The sequence below is a fragment of the Rhinoderma darwinii genome, chromosome 1 (assembly GCF_050947455.1).
Source record: "Rhinoderma darwinii isolate aRhiDar2 chromosome 1, aRhiDar2.hap1, whole genome shotgun sequence".
NCBI classification, from domain to species: Eukaryota; Metazoa; Chordata; class Amphibia; order Anura; family Rhinodermatidae; genus Rhinoderma; species Rhinoderma darwinii.
Window position 1 is genome coordinate 516,383,033 of NC_134687.1, and position 23,787 is coordinate 516,406,819.

Here is a 23,787-nt window from a genome sequence, read left to right on the forward strand (position 1 = left end):
TAATACAGATTCTGTGATTGAAAGTAAATGACCAGCATCATATTATATATGTATATATACATATATATATATATATATATATATATATATCAACTTTATTTTTAAAAAAAATATGAGAACAGTTGAAAAACATAAACTTTTATTCAAGCCTGGATAACTCTACAACCAAGAACTATGCTATATATCTTAAGGCAAGGTCTAAAGGTAATATAATTTATTTATGCATTTATTATTTTATATTATTATACGGTTAAAAAAAATAACTAAGCCTTTGTGGCTATAATCCTACTTTTTAAAATTCATAAATAAATAATTTTATAAAAATCACATTGGTACATATCACTTGGTTATTTCAATAAACTTGCCTAATATAAGCAGAACCCATTGTACGAACAGAAGTGAGCATACAATTATGTTCAGAAATTAATATTTTATTATACTATATAGTAATAAAGTTTTTTTTGAAGTGCATTAATAAAAAGTTAGTGAAACAGAAACAATCTATATAGCAATGATAGGTGCATTCACTGTGCATCTGAAAGAAATAAAAGAGTTCTCACTCTATTTGGCCTAAAATGTTATGTTCAGGTTTCTAAGATTCTGACATCAGAACCCAGATAACACTGATTAGAACCATAGGGCTTTACAATAAAAGCTAAAATATTGACCATATGATGGCAAAAAGTCTTTTTGGTTAACGTATTCCCTTCTAGCTACTTTCTGATGAAGTTGGAGGTGCTGTGGATGAAGACCGTCGCCTTCTTGACACAGACCGCGATCGTTCCATGCTGTATGCAACATGCTTGTCATAATTCTGCAGCTGAGTTTCAACCAAGTCCCTTTGCTGTTGGCTGATTGCCTGACTAATCAGTCCAGGGAGAGCTTGAATGCTACCAATTAATGTCTCTAGCTTTGTCTCTAAGACAACAATCCTCTTCTCAAAGTCTTCACTTCTTTCATTCAAATCGGAGATCATGTCATACATGATGTTTTGGGTCTAGAAGGAAAAAAAGAAGTTGACAAAAATCTTTTTTTATGAATACAATCTCAAATACACAAAGGCATTTTAAAACTTCTGAATATTTTATGTAGACAGTAGAATATCAATAGAATGCAAATAAGTATTTGCCAGTTATTTAATGTATTATTGGTATCAGCAGTTGAATTATAACACATATATACACTGTATGGTCAAAAGTATGCAAACGCCTCTCCTAATGATTAAACATGGCACTGTCAGGATTCAACCTTTACCAGAAGTCAGTTTGTGAAATCTCTGATCTGCTAGATCTGTTCTGATCACCTGTAAGTGTTATTACTGTAGTGGAAGTGTCTAGGAGTAACAACAACTCATCCATGAAGTAGTAGACTATGCAAATTTAGAGTGGGGCTGGAGCTCTAAACTGCCTCTGGAAGTGACATCAGCACAAGTGCTGTGTGTCTGGAGCGGATTCCATGGTCAAGCAGCGGCACAAAAGCCTAAGATCACCATGCACAATGTAAAGCGTCGGCTGGAGTGGTGTAAAGCTGCAACTAAACTCTGGAGCAGTAGAAACATGTTCTCTGGACAGATGTATCATATTTAATATTTGGCATTCTGATGGGAAAATCTGGGTTTGGCTGATGCCAGAAGAACATTACCCACCAGAATGTATAGTGCCTACTGTGAAATTTGGTGGAGGAGTGATAAGGTTATTGGCCTATTTTCCAGGGTTTGGCCCCTTATTTCCAGTGCAGTACAATGTTAATGCTACAGCATACAAAGACATTTCAGAAACGAATCCAACTTTGTGGCAACAGTTGGGGTAAGGTCCTTTCCGGTTTCTCCATGTCTATGAGCCTGTGCACAAAGTGAGGACCATAAAGACAGGGTTTGACTAATAGTGTGGAGGAATTCGAGTGGCCTGCAGAGAGCACTGACCTCATCCACATCCAACACCTTTGGGATTGGAATTGGAACACTGATTGCCAGGACACAAATCTTGTCTAACATCAGTGCCTGACCTCACAAGTTCACTTTTGGCTGAATGGGCACAAATCCCCACAGGCAAACTTCCCAGATGGGGGGAGGCTATTATATCTTCAAAAGGGGGCCTAACTCTATATTATTGCTCAGGGTTTAGGAATGGGATGTCCAATTTCATAAAGGTGTTATGGTCAGGTGTCCACATACATTTGCCCATGTGTAATTGGAATACTATAATCCTGTCTATTATTAAGTGCAAAGGCTCGTTAAGCTCTCATTACAGAAATTTCTATCTGCACGTTTGCAGCAGTCTGAAACCACACACACACACACACACACACACACACACATGCACGCACACACACACACACACACACACACACACACACACACTTCACTGCTTTTGCCCTTCAATGCTGTCCGCACAGCGCAGATTCAGTTATGTGAGATAGACTGCTTGCTTGGGATACACGGTCTAACAGCTGCAGCCTTTTATATGGGGTTGTCAGACGGCGTGTCCCTAGCAACCTATAGGTCTCCCATTACTCAAATTGGCCTCAGCGTACAGCAGAGAAGGGGAAAAGAGGTTTGGTAGCTGTAAAAAGCACACCTTTCTTTATCCCTTTCTCTCAGAAAAAGCTGGTGCAGCAAACATTGATTGTTATATGGACCTTCAAGTTTCTTCAATTGACATGTACTTTATTGTCATCCGCAGAGAGGTATAATAAAACCACATGTACGTTATACAGCCTGCTCTCTTTCTGTTGTTTGAGGTTCCTATGACAACCATAACGTTACTGAAAAGAAAGAATAGTATTTTTTCCTGCATACATGTGGGAGTCAGTTCTACCCTTTACATTTCTAATCACATTAAACTGACTGCAAACGTATACAATTTTGTGCTCATTTTTTAAATAGAATACAAGCCATTGGGCACGCGATTTGTAGGTCTGTGGATAATTTGTTTGTCTTTAGCATTTAAGTGTTCATTAACTTAGAAGGATATGATCAGCAATTGTGGACTCCTCTGCATCAGTTTATGTAAAGTGTTCACATCGTTCAACTTCAAGTAATCCCACAGCTCTTTATAGCACTGCATTGCAATAATAGTGGACTCTGTAGAGCATACTTCTACACAAGAAATCTTTGGCTAATTCACCATAATTAACAAATATTTTATGAACTGAAATTGCCTGTAAAGAGTGCAACCCTACACTGGTAGGGCAGCCCCGAACTCTTACACCCCAATAAGGTTCAGCAATGTTTGTACTATCTCTTTCACTTTTGCTGATCCTCTGAGAATTTATTAGGAAATATCTTAAATAACAATACTCTAATATACTACCATTACTGGAATCTATCACATAGAGCTGGCTATACATGTAGCAATGCAGCAATATTTTTCACTATTGAGATGCTAGTTGTAAGGGTATGTGCACAGGATGAGAGGCTTTTACGTCTGAAAAGACAGACTGTTTTCAGGAGAAAACAGCTGCCTCGTTTCACACGTAAATGCTCCTCCTCGCATTTTGCGAGGCTTCTCTGACAGCCGTAAATTTTGAGCTGTGCTTCATTGAGTTCAATGAAGAACGGCTCAAATTACGTCTGAAAGAAGTGTCCTGCACTTCTTTTGACGAGGCTGTATTTTTACGCGTCGTCGTTCGACAGCTGTCAAACGACGACGCGTAAATGACAGGTTGTCTGCACAGTACGTCGACAAACCCATTCAAATGAATGGGCAGATGTTTGCCGACGTATTGTAGTCCTATTTTCAGACGTAAAATGAGGCATAATACGCCTCGTTTACGTCTGAAAATAGGTTGTGTGAACCCAGCCTTAGGGGTTAAAACACTGCAAGGTACCTGCAATAATTGGAAAATTTTCCAGTGGAAAACTATTCAATTTGTTGCAAATATCATTCCTATGCATTGTTGCACATGTATTTTCTCGTATGATAACATCTTACGGCCATGTTCACACAGAGGTTTTTTTTCAGGCAGAAGATTCTGCCTGGAAAAATCAGCTCCATTTTTTTTTTAAGTGGTTTGGCACCACAGGCGTTTTTTGGCGTGTTTTTTGTCGCATTTTTTTACCTCTTTCTTCAACAGACAAAGGAAAAAAACACGAGCGGTATTTGCCATAAAAAACGTAAAAATACGCATGAAAAAATGCTGCAGGCATTTGCGGCATTATTTTCAGTCTCCCATTGATTTCGATGGGGTTTCTGAGGCAGAAAAAACCTTAAGATAGGACATGTCGCTTCAATGGGAGGCAATTTCGGCCATTTTTTGCCGTGGTTTTTGGAAAAAAAAAACTCTGTGTGAACAGGGCCTAAGGCCTCATGCACATGACTGTAATTTATATCTGCATTTAAGGATCCGTAATAACGGATAAAAATACTGACCCATTAATTTCTATGGCCCATGGACACCTTCCCGTATACTTACGGGTAAGTGTCCGGGCCATAGAAATGACCCACAAAAAATAGGTCATGCCCTATTTTTTTCATTTATAGACCAGGCTCCTAAACTTTATAATGGGAGCACGGCCCGCAAATGCGGGTGACACTCCGCGACCGTGGGTAATCACTGACCGTGCACATGCCTACGGCCGTGTGCATGAGGCCTAAAGGGGTATTACCAACATAAAGCGTACAGTACTTCCAATTATAAACTTTTTCTCACTAATCAATTGGTATGGTCAGGCGGAGTAACTTTCCCTTATACTTTAATTACTTTTAGTCCACAGATCCTTTTATTTTCTTCCCGTTGTAGCCCACAAAAGCAGCAGTCTGCATTATTCTAATTGTTCACTCAGCATAGTTGTCAAGGAATTCCATAATAAGCCCTGTGACACGCTACAGTGAATATAAAAAATCTACACACCCTGTTAAAATGCCAGGTTTTTGTCATGTTACAAAATCAGTCCAAGATGAATAATTTCAGAACTTTTTCCACCTTTGATGTCACCTATAATCTGTACAATTGTAATGAAAAACAAACTGAAATATTTTAGGGTGGAAAAATAAAAATAAAGAACAAAAATAACATGGTTGCACACCCTTAAACTAATACTTTGTTGAATTACCCTTTGCCTTTATGACAGCATTCAGTCTTTTTGGATAGAAGTTTATCAGAATGGCACACCTTGACTTGGCAATTGTTGCCCACTCTTCCTTGCAAAAGCGCTCCAAACAGATTTTCAATGAGATTCAGGTCTGGGCTCTGGCTGGGCCATTCCAAAACTTTGATCTTCATCTGGTGAAGCCAGTCTTTTGTTGATTTGGAGGTATGCTTTGGGTCGTTGTCGTGCTGAAAGGTGAAATTCCTCTTCATCTTCAGCTTTTTAGCAGAGGCCTGCAGGTTTTGTGCCAATATTGACTGACACTTGGAACTGTTCATAATTTCCTCCACCTTGACTAAAGCCCCAGTTCCAGCTGCAGAATACCAGCCCCCAAAGCATAATGCTGCCCCCACCATGCTTCACTGTGGATATGGTGTTCTTTTGGTGATGTGCAGTGTTGGCTTTGCGCCAAACTTACCTTTTGGAATTATGGCCAAAAAGTTCAACCTTGGTCTCATCAGACCATAACACGTTTTCCCACATGCTTTTGGCAGACTTAATATAGGTCTTTGCAAAACATAGCCGGCCTTGGATGTTTGTTAGAAAAGGCTTCCGTGTTGCCACCCTACCCCACAGCCCAGACATATGAAGAATACGGGAGAATGTTGTCACATGAACTACACAACCAGCATCTGCCCAAAAGTCCTGCAGCTCCTTTAATGTTGCTGTAGGCCTCTTGGTAGCCTCCCGGACCAATTTTCGTCTTGTCTTTTCATAAGTTTTGTGGGACGTCCAGTTCTTGGTAATGTCACTGTTGTTCAATATGTAATCCACTTCTTGATGACCGTCTTCACTGTGTTCCATGGTATATCTGATGCCTTGGAAAATCTTTGGTACCCTTCTCCTACTGATGCCTTTCAACAATCATATCGCTTTGATGTGTTGTGAGCTCATTACGGGCCATGGCGTTTGCTGTCACATGCAACAAAGAAAATGTCAGGAAAATCCTAATAGAACAGCTGAACTTTTTATGGGGTTACTCAGAATCACTTTAAGTAATGGCAGCTGTGTACTGACTACTATTTAACATGAGTTTGAATGTGATTGGCTAATTCTGAACACAACCACATCCCCAATTATAAGAGGGTGTTGCAGTTTTATTCGTTTTATTTTTCTCCTCTAAATGAATTCAGTTTTTTTTCAATGGAATTGCACAGATTATGGGTCACATTAAAGGTGAAAAAAGTTCGGAAATGATTCATCTTGTACTGATTTTTTGACATGACAGAAACCTGGCATTTTAACAGGGGTGTGTAGACCTTTTATATCCACTGTAGATATGTTTTTTATACAAATAGCAGTTGGAGGGGAGCAGCATCTCCTTACGGTTTGCTCTGATTGGCTGCATACAATAAGGCCTAATATACATGTTTTTTTGTCCGTCTGCTACTCGCAATTTTGTGCATAGCACACCGACCCATTTATTTATATGGCCACATGCACATAACCATGATGTTCACATATCCGTGTGGGTATTGCGTATCCAAGATGCAAAAATTCAGGACGTAATTTTACAGACTATATTTGCGGCATGGACTCGCCTATAGAAGTCTATGGTACCGTGAAAATTGCGGGCGGCATATGGGTTGCCGTCTGTATGTCGTTCGCAATTGCAGATATGATGCCAAGCAACGCCAGGCAATTCATGTGATTCAGCGATCATGTGACCTACTCAGGGGGTTGGGACAAACTGGTGACATCAATTCCAGCCTTCCTTTTTTTTTGCTCATCCGTGAATACTGATGACACACGGATACACTAGTATTGATGTCATAAAAGATTAGATCTCTGTTGCCTTCCATTAATAGTGTCCAAGTCTATTTATCAAGTAAAGGGTCATTAATGTGAGTAAGGTTCTTCTCATGTCTTCTGTAGGATAGCGGCCAATGCCACAACGGTTTCAGCTAGTTGATGTAAACCAGTGGATTAAACACAGGAAGTTTCTAGTGAATTAATTCATGGTTCAAAAAAATAGTGGGGATTCAGACCAGGAAGAACCATGCATGAAGAACTATGGCCAGCATAAAAGATCATCAACCTCAATTGTTATCACCACACAAGTTACTGAAATACTGAAACAAATCTTTCTACAGAAACGTGTAGGGATTGCCACATCTGAATTCCAGCAATGTCCTCTATTCCTTTCATACCTACATAAATAGACAGATTACTAACGCCTGTGTCTCCTTTTTGTTGTGAACGTTATGTAAGGAAGTCAATGTGTAGTACAATGAGCATGGGTAATTAAGAGATAAAGACTAATAACAGGAAACAATTCAAGTAAACTAGAAAAAAATGTGGATATATGAACGACCCAAAAATTTGGTTTTTGACTCTTTTTTGGAAATTTGTATTTATTGTTTCTACTAACCTTTGCCAAATCCACCAAGGTGTTAGCTTGATCATTTAGTTTCCTTTGTTCCATTTTAACACTTCGTAACCTGCAAAAACAATCTGTTATTGTTATCTTTCCATAATTTGGTGACACTCAAAATCACATGCATCTTGCAGGAGAAGTTCATAGTATATGAGAAATGTCTTGAGAAATCGGATTGATCAGTTTTGTTATGTTTCTCTAGAATGAAAAGCATGCTTCTTCAACACAGCAAAGCATAGAGCAAGAAAATGTGATGTCCTCAACTCCATCATGGTTATAACTGATTATAGAGTAAAAGAACAAACAACTCGTTTATGATAGAGAAAAGCAGCAAGTATCAGGACAAGCAGGTACAAGAAAAAATACCAAACTTTACAAGTAACAATTTAATTTAATTTTATAAGCATATGCTCTTCCCTGCACCTGCATGTGCTGATACAAGTATAGCCCTTTTTAGTCTGAGATGGATTGGGTTAGAGGGTGTTTGATACCTTTTGATGAAAATACAGTGATAAGTGAGAATTTCCATTGCAAAAAAATCATCTTTTAATTGACCAGCAGCTAAAACAATATTTACAGAGACCTGGCCAAATTGTTCTCTATGCACTCAACAAGAAATGGCTACAAAGCCAACGCATGACTCTCCCACCATGTCAATGATAGAGAATGTATCCAAATAATGATATCGAGGAATTAAGGTCCCTAATTATAAAGTTTAATTTGTTCTAAATGTAATTGATATAAGAATGAATAAATGCATACTAGTTATAGCTTTGTGGCATGGAACATTAGAAAACCATACATCTCTATGCTTTCTGTAAATGTCTTATCATTTCTGATTCACACAATCTTATAGAATAGAATAGCCCTTAAACTTCATGGGAGGTTTCTGTTCTAGCTGAGCTTGCCTTAGGACGCCTGCATTATGGTTTGACAGATGTATCGATCTAGTGAAAGTCCAGACCTGCTCTTATGCCGGTCATACATGGCCAGAAACCATCAGTCAAGGGATAGAATAAATGTATGTAAATGTATGGACTGTCAAATCGCTAAAGGCTATTTTTGTAGTTGGCAAATGGCTGCAATTTGAGGTCATCTTCTGAATGAAATCTACATACTTCAGATAATAATCTTTTATTTTATTGTAAGAGAGTTACATTGAACACATACAATTAGGGTCATTGGAACAATTGCCTGTCATCAGTCATACAATCTATGGTTACATTTTAGACAACAAATGAGCAACACCTGTAAATTAGTGAAAATTCTACAAAACCAGAAAACTTGTATTTCTACGGTGACCAGTGATTACAGAATTAAGGAAATGTCATTATTTATTTAATTGAACTATTGACCTGTCTAGGGAATATCTCTGACTAAGTATTTTTCTACATTGCTTCCAAAATTTAGCTGCATTGGTCAAAATAAAAGAAAACCATCCATCGACAAAAAGTTATCTCCTTAGGCATTTAAAAGTAAATGTCCTAACAGATTTGTTTTTATTTAAAGACGATCTGCCAATTTAATGATATGTAATGTTTTGTCATGAACAGGCTTTAAAAAAAAAAAAAAGGATCACACACCTAAAGTTTCTTCAGAAGGTTTCTATGACTCAGGCTACGATATACAACTCAACTAGCATAGTACGAACATAATAATTGCAATCATGATCTTCTATCTATTCCATCTTGTTCTATAAAATATTAAATGTCACAGGTATAAATATCATAAATGAAAAAATAACTGGAGCTATGGGACTCAAAGAGGTATCTTAGCTCAAGTTAGCCCCATCCTCCTTTGTTATGGGCAGTGTGTTACTTTACACAATGCCCGTATTCTCCACCATGATCTAGAAAATAGCAAACACAGGAACATCCTAACGGTCATGATTTCTACTACGGATAGGGGGACCAACTGTGAGGCCCTCTATTTCTCCATCAACATTTTTTGGGGGGACCTGCTCTTCTTAATTTGTACAACCCTCTCAGAGCCACTGGCCTATAGCTGGGGTATCCAAAGACTTGGCATATTGTTTGCCTAAAGAATATTATTCTGTATTTATCAATTTATCAATGTCATCAAGGTGACTGAAGAGCCTGAACTTAACAAAACATGATCTGTTACAGAGATGACAGGTCCGCTTTAAATGCATACTGAATTGATAATAAGGTAATCTGAAAACATTGTTATTATTTTGATTTGAATTATGGCTGGAGATGACATTGCGAACAGATGTTCTGAAGGATAATTGTCATTGCTTCATTCAAAGACAAGAACATAGTACTGTCACAAATATATGATGAATAAGGAATGCAGAACATACAATAGTTCCTTCATCACTTGATGAATGTCTGATATCTTCAGCTTACAAGCAAATAGTTTAAAGGAGTTCTACACTAAACTAAAGCAACGTTATCAAGTATGAGTATATGGAGCTCTAACACTTTGCGATATATACTTTGCTCGAGTTTTGGGAGGGGCTGCACTGAAGCAGTTGTAAGAAATAATCAAATAGGAAAAAAATGGTTTTCAAGGCACCGGATATGGATTAAGACTTAACCTTTATTAAAGCATATTTATAAAAAGGCAATGTCTCGGCCTTGCAGGGCCTTTTCTAGCCAATGTCATAGTCAGTGTTCCCTATAAGGTGCGCAGCTGCGCGGCCGCGCACCTTCCACAATCCGCCCGCTCACTAAACTTTAAAGCCCGCGCACAGCCACGGGCGGTGGGCGGTTGCAGTGGCGTCCCTTGCACCGGAGGGGGCTCCGGTTCTAGCGACAGCCACATTCACTTGTATGTGCGTCCTCAGGACGCACATTCCAAATTAATACTATAGGCTGCCGGCAGGGCCGGCCTTAGGGGTGTGTGAGCGCACAGGGCGCTGTGTAGTGCTATATACAAGGGGAGGAGGGGGGCTGCATAGCGCTTTATACAACGGAAGGAGGGGGGCTGTGTAGCACCATATTCAAGGGGAGGGGGGCTGCGTGTGTCGCTATCTACAGGGGGGGGTGAAGCCATCAACAGGGTTTGTGTGTGCATCCCTATCTACAGGCGAACTGTGTGGCGATATCTATAGGGACAGTGGTGTAATGAAGGATTCTTTCATTGATGACTATAATTGGTGTTTATAACTGTGCGGCAGTATCTACAGGGGTCCGTGTGGCACTATCTACAAGGGTCCGTGTGGCACTATCTACAAGGGTCCGTGTGGCACTATCTACAGGGGTCCGTGTGGCACGATCTACAGGGGTCTGTGTGGCACGATCTACAGGGGTCTGTGTGGCAAGATCTACAGGGGGTCTGTGTGGCACTATCTACAGGGGGTCTGTGCGGCGCTATCTACAAGCGGCTGTGTGGCACTATCCATAGGGGGACTGTGTGGCAGTATCCACAGGGGGTCTGCGTGTGGCGCTATCTGCAGGGGGCTGCGTGTGGCGCTATCTGCAGGGGGCTGTGTGTGGCGATATCTGCAGGGCGCTGCGTGTGGCGCTATCTGCAGGGAGCTGCGTGTGGCGCTATCTGCAGGGGGCTGCGTGTGGCGCTATTTGCAGGGGGCTGCGTGTGGCGCTATCTGCAGGGGGCTGCGTGTGGCGTTATCTACAGGGAGGTGACACTATCTACAGGGGGATGTGTGTGGTGCTATCTGCAGGGGGCTGCGTGTGGCGCTATCTACAGGGAGGTGAAGCTGTCTACAGGGTGTGTGTGTGCGTCACTATCTACAGGCGGTCTGTGTGGCGCAATCTATAGGGACAGTGGTGTAACGAAGGATTCTTTCATTGATGCCTATAATTGGTGTTTATAACGGTCTATTTTACTGCTGGACTTGTGATATTATAGTATTTAAAAATGTAATTAAAACTAATTTCAAATATGTTCTCTTATTTAGTCGCTATATTAGCATTTACTGGGGGTATTACTTTTGGTTATCAGATCGCCTACCATTGATGGAGACTTGCCCGGCTCCCTAACTGACACGCTCAGTTGCTGCCAAGACCTAGAGGGAACATTGGTCATAGTCTATGACATTGACTTGAAAAAATCCCTGTGAGAACAAAACGTTGCCTTATTAGTATTATGTCTTAATAAAAGTTAAAGGTCTTAATCCATAGCCAGGGAAAAATGGATCTAAAACTTGGAAGAAAGTTTAAGCCATGTGGTGCAGAGGAATTACATTACTCTGTAAGAAATGTCTAGGTATATAGCATAATTTATAATAGAAACTGTATGGGCAAACCTGTTGCATCTCTATATAAGCAGATTTGCCCTTTAGCAGTTAGCACAGATGTGGCTGTTGACTTTATTTCTGCCCCTTTCTCACACTCGCTCCTGTGTAGCTACTCAGCAGAAAAACCATATATATATATATATATATATATATATATATATATATATATAGTGGCGTAACTACCACGGTAGCAGCCGTAGCAGCTGCTACGGGCCCGCGGCTTGAGGGGGCCTGTGCCGCTAACCGACACACCCCCCCATATGTTCCGATGGTGTCGCTAGCAGCCGTTATGGATGCTACGCTACAACGGGTCCCTCGCCGCCGAGCCACTAACATTTATGGGCCGGGCAACACGGGCCCCCTCATGCCCGGAGGCATCGCTAGCACCGGAGCGGGCCCCAGTGATAGCGACAGCCAACCCCTCTTGCAGTAATTATACATGTGTCTATAGCATGCAGGTACAAATACATGCCTTAGCACTGAATGGCTGGGCATGTTCCGTGCCCGACCATTCAGCGCCTTACAATGACGCTGATTGGTGGGGTAAAATGACTTGCCCCGCCAATCAGCGCCTTTCAACGTCATCACGCCGCTTCTGTGCTTGAAAGGCGCTGATTGACGGGGCAAGTCATTCTGCCCTGCCAATCAGCGACTTTGAACGACGTGTCATTCAGCTCCAGCAGACCTGCTCAGAAGAGAGCAGATTTGAATTGCCACCGGATGGCACGGGAACAGGAACATGTGAGTATGTAAAGTTTTTGTTTTTTTTCTTACAAAACGGTGAGTAGCATTATCTACATGGGGGGGTCTATAGGTGGGGATGTGTGCCACTGTATACAGGGGGGTCTATACATGGGGCACTATATACTGGGGGGGTCTGTATATGTGGGGATGTGGGGCACTATATACAGGGTGATCTATATCTGGGGATGTGGGCCACTATATACAGGGGGAAGTCTATATGTGAGGCACTATCTACAGTGGGTCTATATGTGGGGATGTGGGGAACTATCTACAGGGGGTCTATATGTGGGGCTCTATATACAGGGGAAGATATATATGGGACAATATATACAGGGGTGGGCTATATGTAGAGCACTATCTATAGGTGAGCTATTTTTAGGGCACTATCTATAGGGGTTATATAGTGGGTTATATGTGGGACACTATATACAGGGGTGGGTTATCAGTGGGGCACTAGCTACAGGGGGCTATATGTAGGGCACGGTCTACAGGGGTGGGCTATATGTGAGATACTATATACAGGGGGAGCTATATGTGAGGTACTACCTACAGAGGTGGGCTATATGTGGAGAACTATCTATAGGGGGAGCTATTTGTAGGCCACTATCGACAGGTGAGTGTTCTATGTGGGACACTATATACAGGGGTTGGCTACTAGCGGGGCACTATCAACAGGGGGCTATATGTAGGGCACTGTCTACAGGGGTGGGCTATATGTGAGGCACTATCTACAGAGGTGGGCTATATGTAGAGCACAATCTATAGAGGGAGCTATTTGTAGGGCACAATCTACAGGTGTGGGCTATATGTGGGACACTATATACAGGGTTTGGCTACCTGCGGGGCACTAGCTACAGGGGGCTATATGTAGGGCACTGTCTACAGGGGTGGGCTATATGTGAGGCACTATCTACATAGGTGGACTATATGTGGAGCACTATCTATAGGGGAAGCTATATGTAGGTCAGCATGGTGGCTCAGTGGTTAGCACTATTGCCTTGCATCTCTGGAGTTCATATATGGGCACCATCTACAGATGGCTGTATGTGGGGCACTATCTATAGGGGCTTTTATGTCGGGCACTATCTACAGAGGCTCTATGGGGGTCACTAACTACAGGGGGCACTATCTACAGCTGGCACAGTGTGTGTGTGTGGGACACAGTGTATGGTACTATTATAATCAGGGACACAATGTATGGTGCTATTATAGTTAGTGGTGCAGTGTATGGTGCTATTATATTTAGAGGTGTTGAGAATTTTAACTTCGTTTATAGGTGCAGAAATGTTTTAAAAGTGAGAAGTGATGACATCTGAGCGGAAAACTGCATAAATGGGTCGTGGCCAGAAGAAATCCATCATAGAGGTCTGGACCGGAGGGAGAAAAAAAGAACTAGAATATGAGACGTCATTGGTGAGTCACTTATTGTAAATGTTTATTCCTCCTCTTATCTTATCAGTACTGTAGTCACTGTATGATCTGCAGCGATCTTATGGGTGGTATGTTTTTTTTTTGTGAAACAGCATCTCCCAGCATATCCTTACCATTGCTAGAGCCATGCTGGGAGCTGTAGTTTTACGCCGTACAAACCTATACGGTAGGGGTTGCACTAAATTAAGTTGTATTTGTTCCCGTGTTGTATATATGTACTGAGCTTGGTTCTGATGCTGTATTTAACTACTGAGCTTTGTTCTGGTGTTGTATATATGTATGAGCTTTGTTCTGGTGCTGTATATATGTACTGAGCTTTGTTATGGTGCTGTATATATGTACTGAGCTCGGTTCTGGTGCTGTATTTATGTACTGAACTTTCTTCTGGTATTGTGTATATATGTACTGAGCTTTGTTCTGGTGCTGTATTTATGTACTGAGCTTGGTTCTGGTGCTGTATATATGTACTGAACTTGGTTCTGGGGCTGTATTTATGTACTAAGTTTTGTTGTGGTGCTGTATATATGTATTGAGCTTGGTTCTGGAGATGTAATTATATAGAATATATTTATAATAACAAAATTGCAGGGCAGATGGAATTGTTCTCAATTCATTGTAATATATGACCTGACAATATTTCCGAAAGTATGTTTTTTTTCAGATGCAAAATGTTTAAAATCCACTTTTAAAATGGCGCACACTATATGCTAATTACTCATTAGAGTGTCATGGGGCGGTGCCGCTATCCTGAGGAATCACATAGTCCTGCCTCCAAACCCACCTTTCCATGTTTGATTGACATCACCCTGGCTGATACAACTTTCTCGGATGCGCCATTGCCTTGTGACACTATACACAAGAGGGAGCTGTGTGGCACTATACACAAGGGGGAGCTGTGTGGCACAATACAAACGGGGGAGCTGTGTGGCACTATACACATGGGGGCTGTGTGGCAAAATATACAAGGGGCTGTGCGGCACTACTAAGGGGGGGCTGTGTGGCACTATCTACTAGGGGGGCTGTATGGAACTCTCTACAAGGGGAGGGCTGTGGCTCGATTTACAGTGGGCTGTGTGTGGCGCAATCTATAGGGGTCTGTGTGTGACACTATCTACTAAGGAGGGCTGTGTGGCACTATCTATAAAGGGGGTGCTGTGTGGCACTATATACAAAGGAGGGGGGCTGTGTGGCACTATATACAGTGGGAGCTGTATAGCTCTATATACAGGGGTGATTTTTGGCGATATCTACAGGGGGGGCGGTATGGCACTATCTACAAGGGGGAGGTGGGGGCGCTATCTACATGTGTGGTGTGACACTGTCTATAGGCAGGGCTGTAAAGCACTGTCTACAGGGGGGCTGTATGGCACATTCTACAGGGGGCACTATCTATAAGGGGGGCTGCTTGTGGCAGGTGCTGTTTCCTTGTCCTATGGTTTCTTCCACATTCAAGTTGGGGAATTGATTCATCCTCTGGTAACGTGCACATGGCCTAATATTTGGTGGTGTTGGAGTGGTGTGTGTATATATATATATATATATATATATATATATATATACACATACATACATATCACAGTGTGAACACTCCATATGATCACATTTGGTAACTATTAACTTAGCGTGGAACTACTCAAATTGGTTTTAATACATACTTTTTGAAAAGAAGGGAACAGAAACCCTATGGACAGGTCCACACAGATGCAGTTTTTGATGGATCATTTTAAACAAAACATAGAGTGGATAAATCCTTCCGTTATACTTTTTCTCCCTTTCAGATCCACTCCTTGCTTTGGCTTCAAGAAATGCATCGAAACAGCATTAAACTGCCCTGTGTGAACCTACCTCACAACAATAGTATGCAAATTTTCTTATTATCAATGAACGACTACAAATTAACACGGTGAAGAGTTCCTTATAATTTCTTACTTTCACTTATCACAGGTTTACGATCATGACTTCAGGTTAAAATTCCATGACAGCAATCATATCAATAACGCATATGTGATTGACAGGACAGCAGCCCATCTTCAGGAGCTGACACCCCCTCAAGCAGCAAAGTTAATGATCTAAAGAGGAATAATCAGTTCTTGGCATGCAGTTGTAAAAAGCCTTAAAAAGTTTTAAACAACAGCTGATACAGCATAACTTACTTCCGAGCTCTATTTTCATTTTGGTGGAATAAAAAAAAAAACAGAAAAAAAACCAGACAAACAAAGGGAAACCTGTTTAAAATAAACTGTAAGAATGTATACATGTTAAGGGAAACTTAGAATCTACACTTTTTGCATGGATTATCGTTACCTTATTTGAAGAGGTTTTCTGGGAAGACATAAATATTCCTGAAGAGACTAGGTGCGCTCTCATTTACTAATATAGTTTCTATTACAAATCAATCCATGTGCATGAAGGTGTTGAGCGTTTGTAACAATATGCTAATACATATGGATGGGGTAGTTACATATATGAGCTTAACTATCATTAATAGAAAGGACAATAATTATTTTTTTTATCCTAATACTGTTCTTGGGACCAAATTCTTAAAGAATCTATATGAGAAATGAGAGCTGTTTGTCACTCATTTACTGCATCTATATGCATTTCCTTTTAGAGAACCATATTAAATTATTCATAATTCTACATTATAACCAATATTCTGAAAATCGAATACACTTACACATATGTACAGCAAAATAGTCACATATAATCGTAAACCAGTTGCATACTATATTTATGATATGCCAATTTGCAATTGCATATCACCAGTCCTGAAATATGGTTATCACAGATCACATCTGATAAAATTAGTAAAATCCGCGCTCAATTCTGCTGAAAATAAACCTAGGGAGGCTTGAGGAATACTAGCCGTATCCAAAATGATTGGGAAGAATACACAGAGCAGTAGTTTGACTGCGGAGATTACACTATTATAAACTAGATTAATATCCCTAAGAGGTTCTACCACAACTGTAGGAATACATTTTTAATGACTATGGGGAGAGGACGTATTTTATTATCTTTTTAAAGTTAACAGGTTCTTCACTAATGCCTCTACCAACACAACATAAGTGGTCTCTGTTGTCTGCCATATTTACAAGGAATACAGCAGTGGTGGCAAATTCTATTCGGTCTCTAAATAGTCGCATCTAAATGGGACCAAAATGCTTTCTCCAACTGTTCAGCCAGAGGAGGCACGACGGAAGAATTCTTTTAACATGTTATATCAAATAGCTGTTTGTATTGTCGTGTCTGTATCAATGAAATTAATATCGGACTATGAAAATGATTTAAAGTGGTTCTGGGTGAGCCCAATAAAAAAAATAATATTAAGGAATAAGCATAACAAGCAAAGAGAAGACAGTTATTTTAACCATAAAAAAGGATCTGTACCAAATACTATATGAAATTTGAGAGTTAAAAAGGTTATTCATCCATATAAATGGTTTGCGTGGAGACCCAGGGTGTTAAACTGGCCATACACATGAGATAAAAAAAGGACACCACTTGGCTGATGAGTTGTACACTGATGAGTTGTACATTAGGTCATATGTACATATTATTTCATGAAAAATATGTCAGGTGGCATTGGCTGTTACTTTTATACAGAAGGGTCCCACATATAACTTTCAGACTATTACTGGCCAATGTAAGAAAAAATTCATAAGAGAAAAAAAACATGCACATAAGTGAACTAACGATCAAATATCCTACATATCCCATAGCAAACTACTGCATACTAATAAGTAAGGCCAGTTTTAGTATCACTACAGGGCGAAATTCTCAGTCACAGGCAAAATCCCATGATGAATAACTATCATTATGTGGTTATCTTGCACTTAAAAAGTTTTTCAGATCTTTACAAGTTGTGTGTAGATGGTTTAACTGCAGTAAGACTAGTCCCTTACTAATGTGCTGTCTGTAGCTGAAAGGTCTCTGTTATCCAGGCTCACATGCAGTCACATGACCATGCTACTAGTGTTTATCTCCTGCTTGTGTGACATCCTGTACACTAAACATGTGGTTATCCATCACGAATTTTGCAGCGAATATGCGGAAAATCTGCAATGATTCTATATCAAAATCTGCATATATTAGTGTGTGTCCAGACGTGGTGGAAAAGCAGTGGATTTTTACCACGAGTTTCACCCTTTGTAATGTACAGGGTGAAAACTGTGGCAAATCCACAGTAAATCCACCATGTCTGGACACACCCTAATATATTCAGATTTTGCCACAGAATCATCGCGGATTTGCTGAAAAATCTGTGGCGGAAATAGTCTTCTACGCCTTGACGCACCATTAGTGCCAGAATATAGAAAATAGAAAGGTGCTTTTATGTTTATATCAACTTGTTAAATTGGGAATATGCCATTGCCATTATATTAATAAAGTTCTATTAATGAGTAATACCGTCAAGCTGTTCTGTACCCAGTAACACTTCCTTTGAGGAGCATTAATATCACATCTCTCAGTATGCAAAGTTCGAGACTATAAATATTATGTATATTACCACCTATACAGTTAGAACTAGAATGTTTTTTAGAGGCAGCATTCAATGTCATATATCTCTTTGAAGTAGTGTGCAAAAGAAAACTTGGCAGACTTCTAATAACACACCCTGACTAAAAAGACTAAAACAGTTTTTTTCCTGAGTCTCTTCCTTGAACTACATGAGTAATTTCAATTAAAAAGGATCCTCATCTCACATCAAAACAGGTGAAACACTAGTTGGGAGAATCCCTTCATGTCTGGATGTGTCTGTTTCATGATTATATAATTGTTGATGACTATAAATAAGATAAGATTTTAACAACTTGAAAGCAATCTTAAAAAAAAACAAAAAACAACAACAACAACATGATTTATTTCATTTCTTAAGGAGAATTAATCATTGGAGAATGTCAATTCCCACTGTATGAGAATCAGTTCTTCTGTGACAAGGGGGCACCGGCCTCATTCTACAGTACCATAAGTCATTGGCTGTTTTGGAGCCCAATTTTATAAAGGCTGAGCCTTTATAAAGCTCAGGTAAGGTATCAGACTTTTTGGTAAAATGCAGGGCACCAAACTACAGACACCTTATACAAATGACATAAGAGGTCATTTTGTGCATATCAGACTCCATAAGACTTTACCACCTGCATCACAGGGGCACGTAGTCCCATATAAAGTCATTATCCTAGGGCAAATTGTCATTAACAATAAAAAAAACGAGGTAATTCCACTGGAAAATCCATTCAAATAAAATGAGAAATAAATCACTTACTGGTGGATAGCCTGCAAGAATTTGCGCTGATGTTTTCTCACTTTTGCGTGGTCTATCTTTTTGACCAGTTTTGTGTTTTTGTAAATTAACCATGTTTCCCTGAGTACATTAGCTGCTGCATTTTTCACCTGCGGAGAAAACAAACACAACTCAAGTAAAACACGTCAAAGTTTAAGTACATATCCCAATTAAACATCATGAGTAAACCCTTAAATAAAACTTGAGCTTATTGAAATTTATGAAGCCATTGCGACACTTTTTCCAACACATACGAATATGTGGGGAAAAGTTGGCAGGGATTCAGAGTCACACCATGCGTAACAATTTTTTTTTGTAAAACTCTTTTTATTACGTTTTTCTTAAGGCTAAGTTCACACTAGCGTTAGTATATGTTTACCTCTTTTCCGTCAGAGGAAGAGAGGATCGCAACATTAAATGGAAAGCAACGGTTCCGTTAGAATCACCATTGATTTCAATGGTAATTCTTTTGTTTCAGTTGCTTTCTGTTTGTCTCCGTTCACTAGTTTTGTTTCCTCACTGCCAATCCTTATACCATGAAATACAGATTGAAAAGGGCAGTTCATGCAACATTCTAAGAAGAGGATCAAGAGGTTAGTTGAACAGGAGAAGGGAAAGGGGCATCCCTGTCTTGTCCCCCTACTCACATCAAACACGGGGAGGGAAAATTATTGACCCACACTATAGACTGGGAACTAGAATAAATGGCTTGGACTGCATACAAAAAAATCCTTCGCAAAATGCAGAAATGTCAAAATTCTAATAACGTGGGCCAAGAACATGCGGTCAACGCTTTATCGGCATCTAGGCTGACCAGAATTTTTTTAATTTGCCGCTGTTGTTCAGAATGGGTGATGGCACTAATCGGCGTTCTAATATTATTGGTCAGGGATCTACCATGAGTAAAGCCTGTTTGGGAAGGAAATATTCGGAAGGATAGATTGCAGTCTGTTAGCCAGCGATTTGTATCTTAAAAGTTTCTGACACTTTGCTTACCAGAAATGTGTCAGAAAACCATGCGAGGTATGACCTGACATAGTCTTCCCCCTGACAGGTTCTTCAACAGGCTGCCCTGGAGTGTGACACAATGTTTGTACTGCATATCTTTAACTCATGTCTAGGATTTAAAAGAAAAATTGGAGCTCAAAGATGCTGTTGGGCAAAGTCAATTGTGGCACAAATCCATGGATCTCCTGTCCAGAGCCACAGATGTCCCAGTGGTAAATACCAAGTTATTCTGCACCATAAACACATTGAGAACTTACAATACATTACAATATTCTGCCACACTGATATCCCTTGCTGACTGGGAGAGATTAGGCTATAGGTGAACCAGAATTAATAAAAGGCTTTATATTTATTGGCTGATTGCATTTAGCGGGGGAGATGTATCTTGACAAGGAGGCATCCACCACATCTCGAGGAAAGAAAGCTTCACCATCAGTGAGACCATGGAACTCTTTGCCACGGGATGTTATTATGGTTAATTTGTTTGACGTTTAAAGGTCACCTAGATGCCTTTCTTGAAATAAGTAATATTCTAAGTTTTATGCACTAGATTACTAGAGATGGCTGATTGATCCAGGGATTTATCCTGCTTGCCATATTTGCAGTCAAGAATTATTTTCTCCCCTAATGTGAGGCAATTGCAAACTACCTTCCTGGGCTATTTTGCCTGCCTCTGGGTCAATAGGATAATAAGTGGAAAGTGATAGACTCGAGTTTTTATTCAACCTTAGTAACTACGTTACTATGTACAGCATGAGGGGAGAAGATGTCCTGTAAAGGAAGAGGGGAGCAATTCTGGAAAAGGTAGGATGGAAATAAGATGTCCAGCATATCAGGTATATAAACTGTCCTGCAAAGGGGGAGGAGATACCATTCAGAAAGATATAATGTCCTTCAAAATGGAAAAAGATTATTAAAGTGGCAAAGCCAAGGATGGAAGGTGATGGTCAAAACCGGATTAGCCAATTTAAAGACTAAGGCCCCATGCACACGACCGTAAAAACTCTCTGTAATTGCGAACCGTAATACGGTCCGCAATTACGGACCCATTCAGTTTTATTGGCCATGGACACCTTTACTTATCACTACAGATGGGTGTCTGTGCCGTAGAAATGTTCTGAAAATTATGGAACATGTCTGTTCTTTTGCATTTTACGGGCCATGCTCCCATACTTTGTATGGGAGCATGGCCCGAAAAAGCGGGCGGCCATCTGTGGCTGGCCGTGCCTACAATCGTTGGCCATGATTACGGGGACGGCCGTGTGCATGGGGCCTCAGAGTGGTGTTTTGTAGTTGGAAGGAGCCCCTATGATTGATTTAGCCTTAATTCAGATTTTCTAAATATATGTAATTGCAGAAATGGGAGTTCATAAAAGGCATTCTATGTAAAGTAACACATATATTGATTGATAAAACATTCAATTTTTACATTTTACTTTTTTAGCTGTGGAAGTTTTGGCATTATATGGTTAGCAAGGGCTCTAGATCTGCAGATGAATGTCAAGTGTATACACAAAAAATGACAGCTAGGCTGTGCTATTATTGGGGAACTACAGGAAACATCCATCTGCTACAAATCATGTTTTCAGGAACATGTCTGCAACAGTCTGGTCTATAATAAAAAATATCTTCACGAAAACCAATGGATGAGAGGTCAGTCAGAATCAGTTTTATTTTTAGAGAAAACCGTGTGTGCAAATTGGGAGCAAATTTGTTCTGATTGTTTTCAAATTGAGCGCAAAGTAAGGCTTATGTTTTACTGAACTGGTGCTTATATTCCTGCAAATCTTAAAAGGGCTCTATGGGAGGTACAAATAAAGATTATCCAACACTATAATATAAGTTATGTAGCAAATCAATCCCCAAGAACAACTCCTGGGAGACATCCATTAATCATCTTATTAATATAATATAACTTTTTATTTACAACCCTATAACATCGGCAATCTTATGATGTCTGCCTTGCGTTTCTTTGGATTCTGTTGGGTGACTGGAACTAATTAAAAAATTGTCATATAGAAATAAAGAAGAAGACTTTCAGAGGCGGCTTTGTGAGAACAGATTGTATTTTCATATGTTGTTGGCTTCCGTATTAGAAGACATCAATTGAAAAAAGAATAATCTTATTATGAATTAAAACTATACAATCCAAGCAACATAAAACTTTCTTTCAATATAGAAAGCAGTGTTTCTCTGTGCCAGAACAGTATGTTCTCAAACAGCTAATTTAAAATAGACGGTCATAGGGCACCTCTTTCTAATGGCTCTCTAGCCATGATATTACGACCCTTCGGTAAGGCTCCATTTACATGTCGCCATGAAATCCGACATGTATTTCCGCTGCAGAAATATGAGGCTCAGTCTCGGATTATGCATCACATCTGCATGAAGATTAGCTGACCCTCGGATTTTCTGTGCAGTAAACCCCATTTACATACATGGGTTGTGGATTATCATCGGAATTTACACAGCTTTCGGCATAGAACTATGCTTAAAACCAAGTCAAATCTAACACATGTGAATGGGGTCCAACTGTACACCTTCAATCAGATTAAAGCAGTACCTTACATGTAATCTAGTAGAAAGTAGAGTGGCGGTTGGACCAATTGTCAATAGGTTCTTGTGTAGTGCAAAGGCTTCGTATGTGACTTGTCTGCCAATGATAGCAGTTTAAAGAGTATTACCCAAAAAAATATACTTGTAAATATGTTCTTGAATTGTCCAATTGTGTAAAGTTCTTTAACATTGAAATAATCTGTTCCCGAGTTATATTATCTCTTGGAAAACTGGGTGAAAGTCATCATCACAGTCCTCATAAACTATGGAATAAAACGATGATAAAGGGCAGACTGACCATTGAGGCATTAGGCAATGCCCTAAGGCTTATGTCCATAGGGGTCCACGGCCTTTTAGTCAGTTACAATAGTACTTGAAGTCTAATCACAAGGCTAAAAAAAAGAAATCTAAGAGATAGGTGCTCCTCATGCAATGTATTAACCCATATTTACTATAGTGGATGGTAAGTGACCCATGATCACTGTCAATCTGCCCTTGGCTGTGTTGTCACTCACCTTTCTCAGAAACAGATACATAACGGGTTTAATACCTACCTGATGGGAGAGTGTGTGTTAAACTGTTAAACAGCCTATAACAAATTCAAACATATCCCCTAATGCATTTCTCATCCTCCTAGTTATTTTGCAGCTTAACATTAATTAGTGCAAGTTATTTAATTTTTAATAAGAATTCCACCTAAATGCTTTAGAAAGAGTCACTACATAACAAAAGTCAATAGCCTGTGGAGAAGTTGCTTTTTACTAATGTCTCAAAATCTGTGTTGGGTAAAACGACCTGAAACTACGGATGGTAAATTAATGACGATCACAACAATATTCACTGGGGCACTCAATGTTATATTCAAACAAACTTGTATGTCTTTGAAAACTCAATGCAGTGTTCCAGTTGTTATTAACAGAGACTGATCCTCATCTCATTCCATCAGGTCGCTAGTGGAAAAAATATCCATTCAGCATATCAAAGCTCATTCCAGTCACTCACTTGCCTTGACCTTCATGTTTTGATGTTCCATGATCAATCTGCAGTAAGATATCCTAATCATTTCTGCAATT

At 39.9% G+C, this 23,787-nt stretch overlaps 1 protein-coding gene across 2 annotated transcripts in view; it reads right to left on the reverse strand.

Moving 5' to 3' along the window:
• Nucleotides 1-261: 261 nt before the first annotated feature.
• KCNN2 (potassium calcium-activated channel subfamily N member 2) overlaps nt 262-23,787 on the reverse strand; it is a 192,446-nt gene continuing 168,920 nt past the window's right edge. Inside the window, exons 6-8 of one of the 2 annotated variants that reach the window (XM_075836526.1) lie at nt 19,133-19,260; nt 7,461-7,530; nt 262-997 (exon numbers count right to left, since the gene is read on the reverse strand). In XM_075836526.1, the coding sequence (XP_075692641.1) occupies nt 710-997; nt 7,461-7,530; nt 19,133-19,260 (486 nt within the window). In that variant the 3' untranslated portion in view covers nt 262-709. The remainder of the gene's footprint in view (nt 998-7,460; nt 7,531-19,132; nt 19,261-23,787) is intronic. The other variant, XM_075836535.1, reaches the window with a different exon arrangement.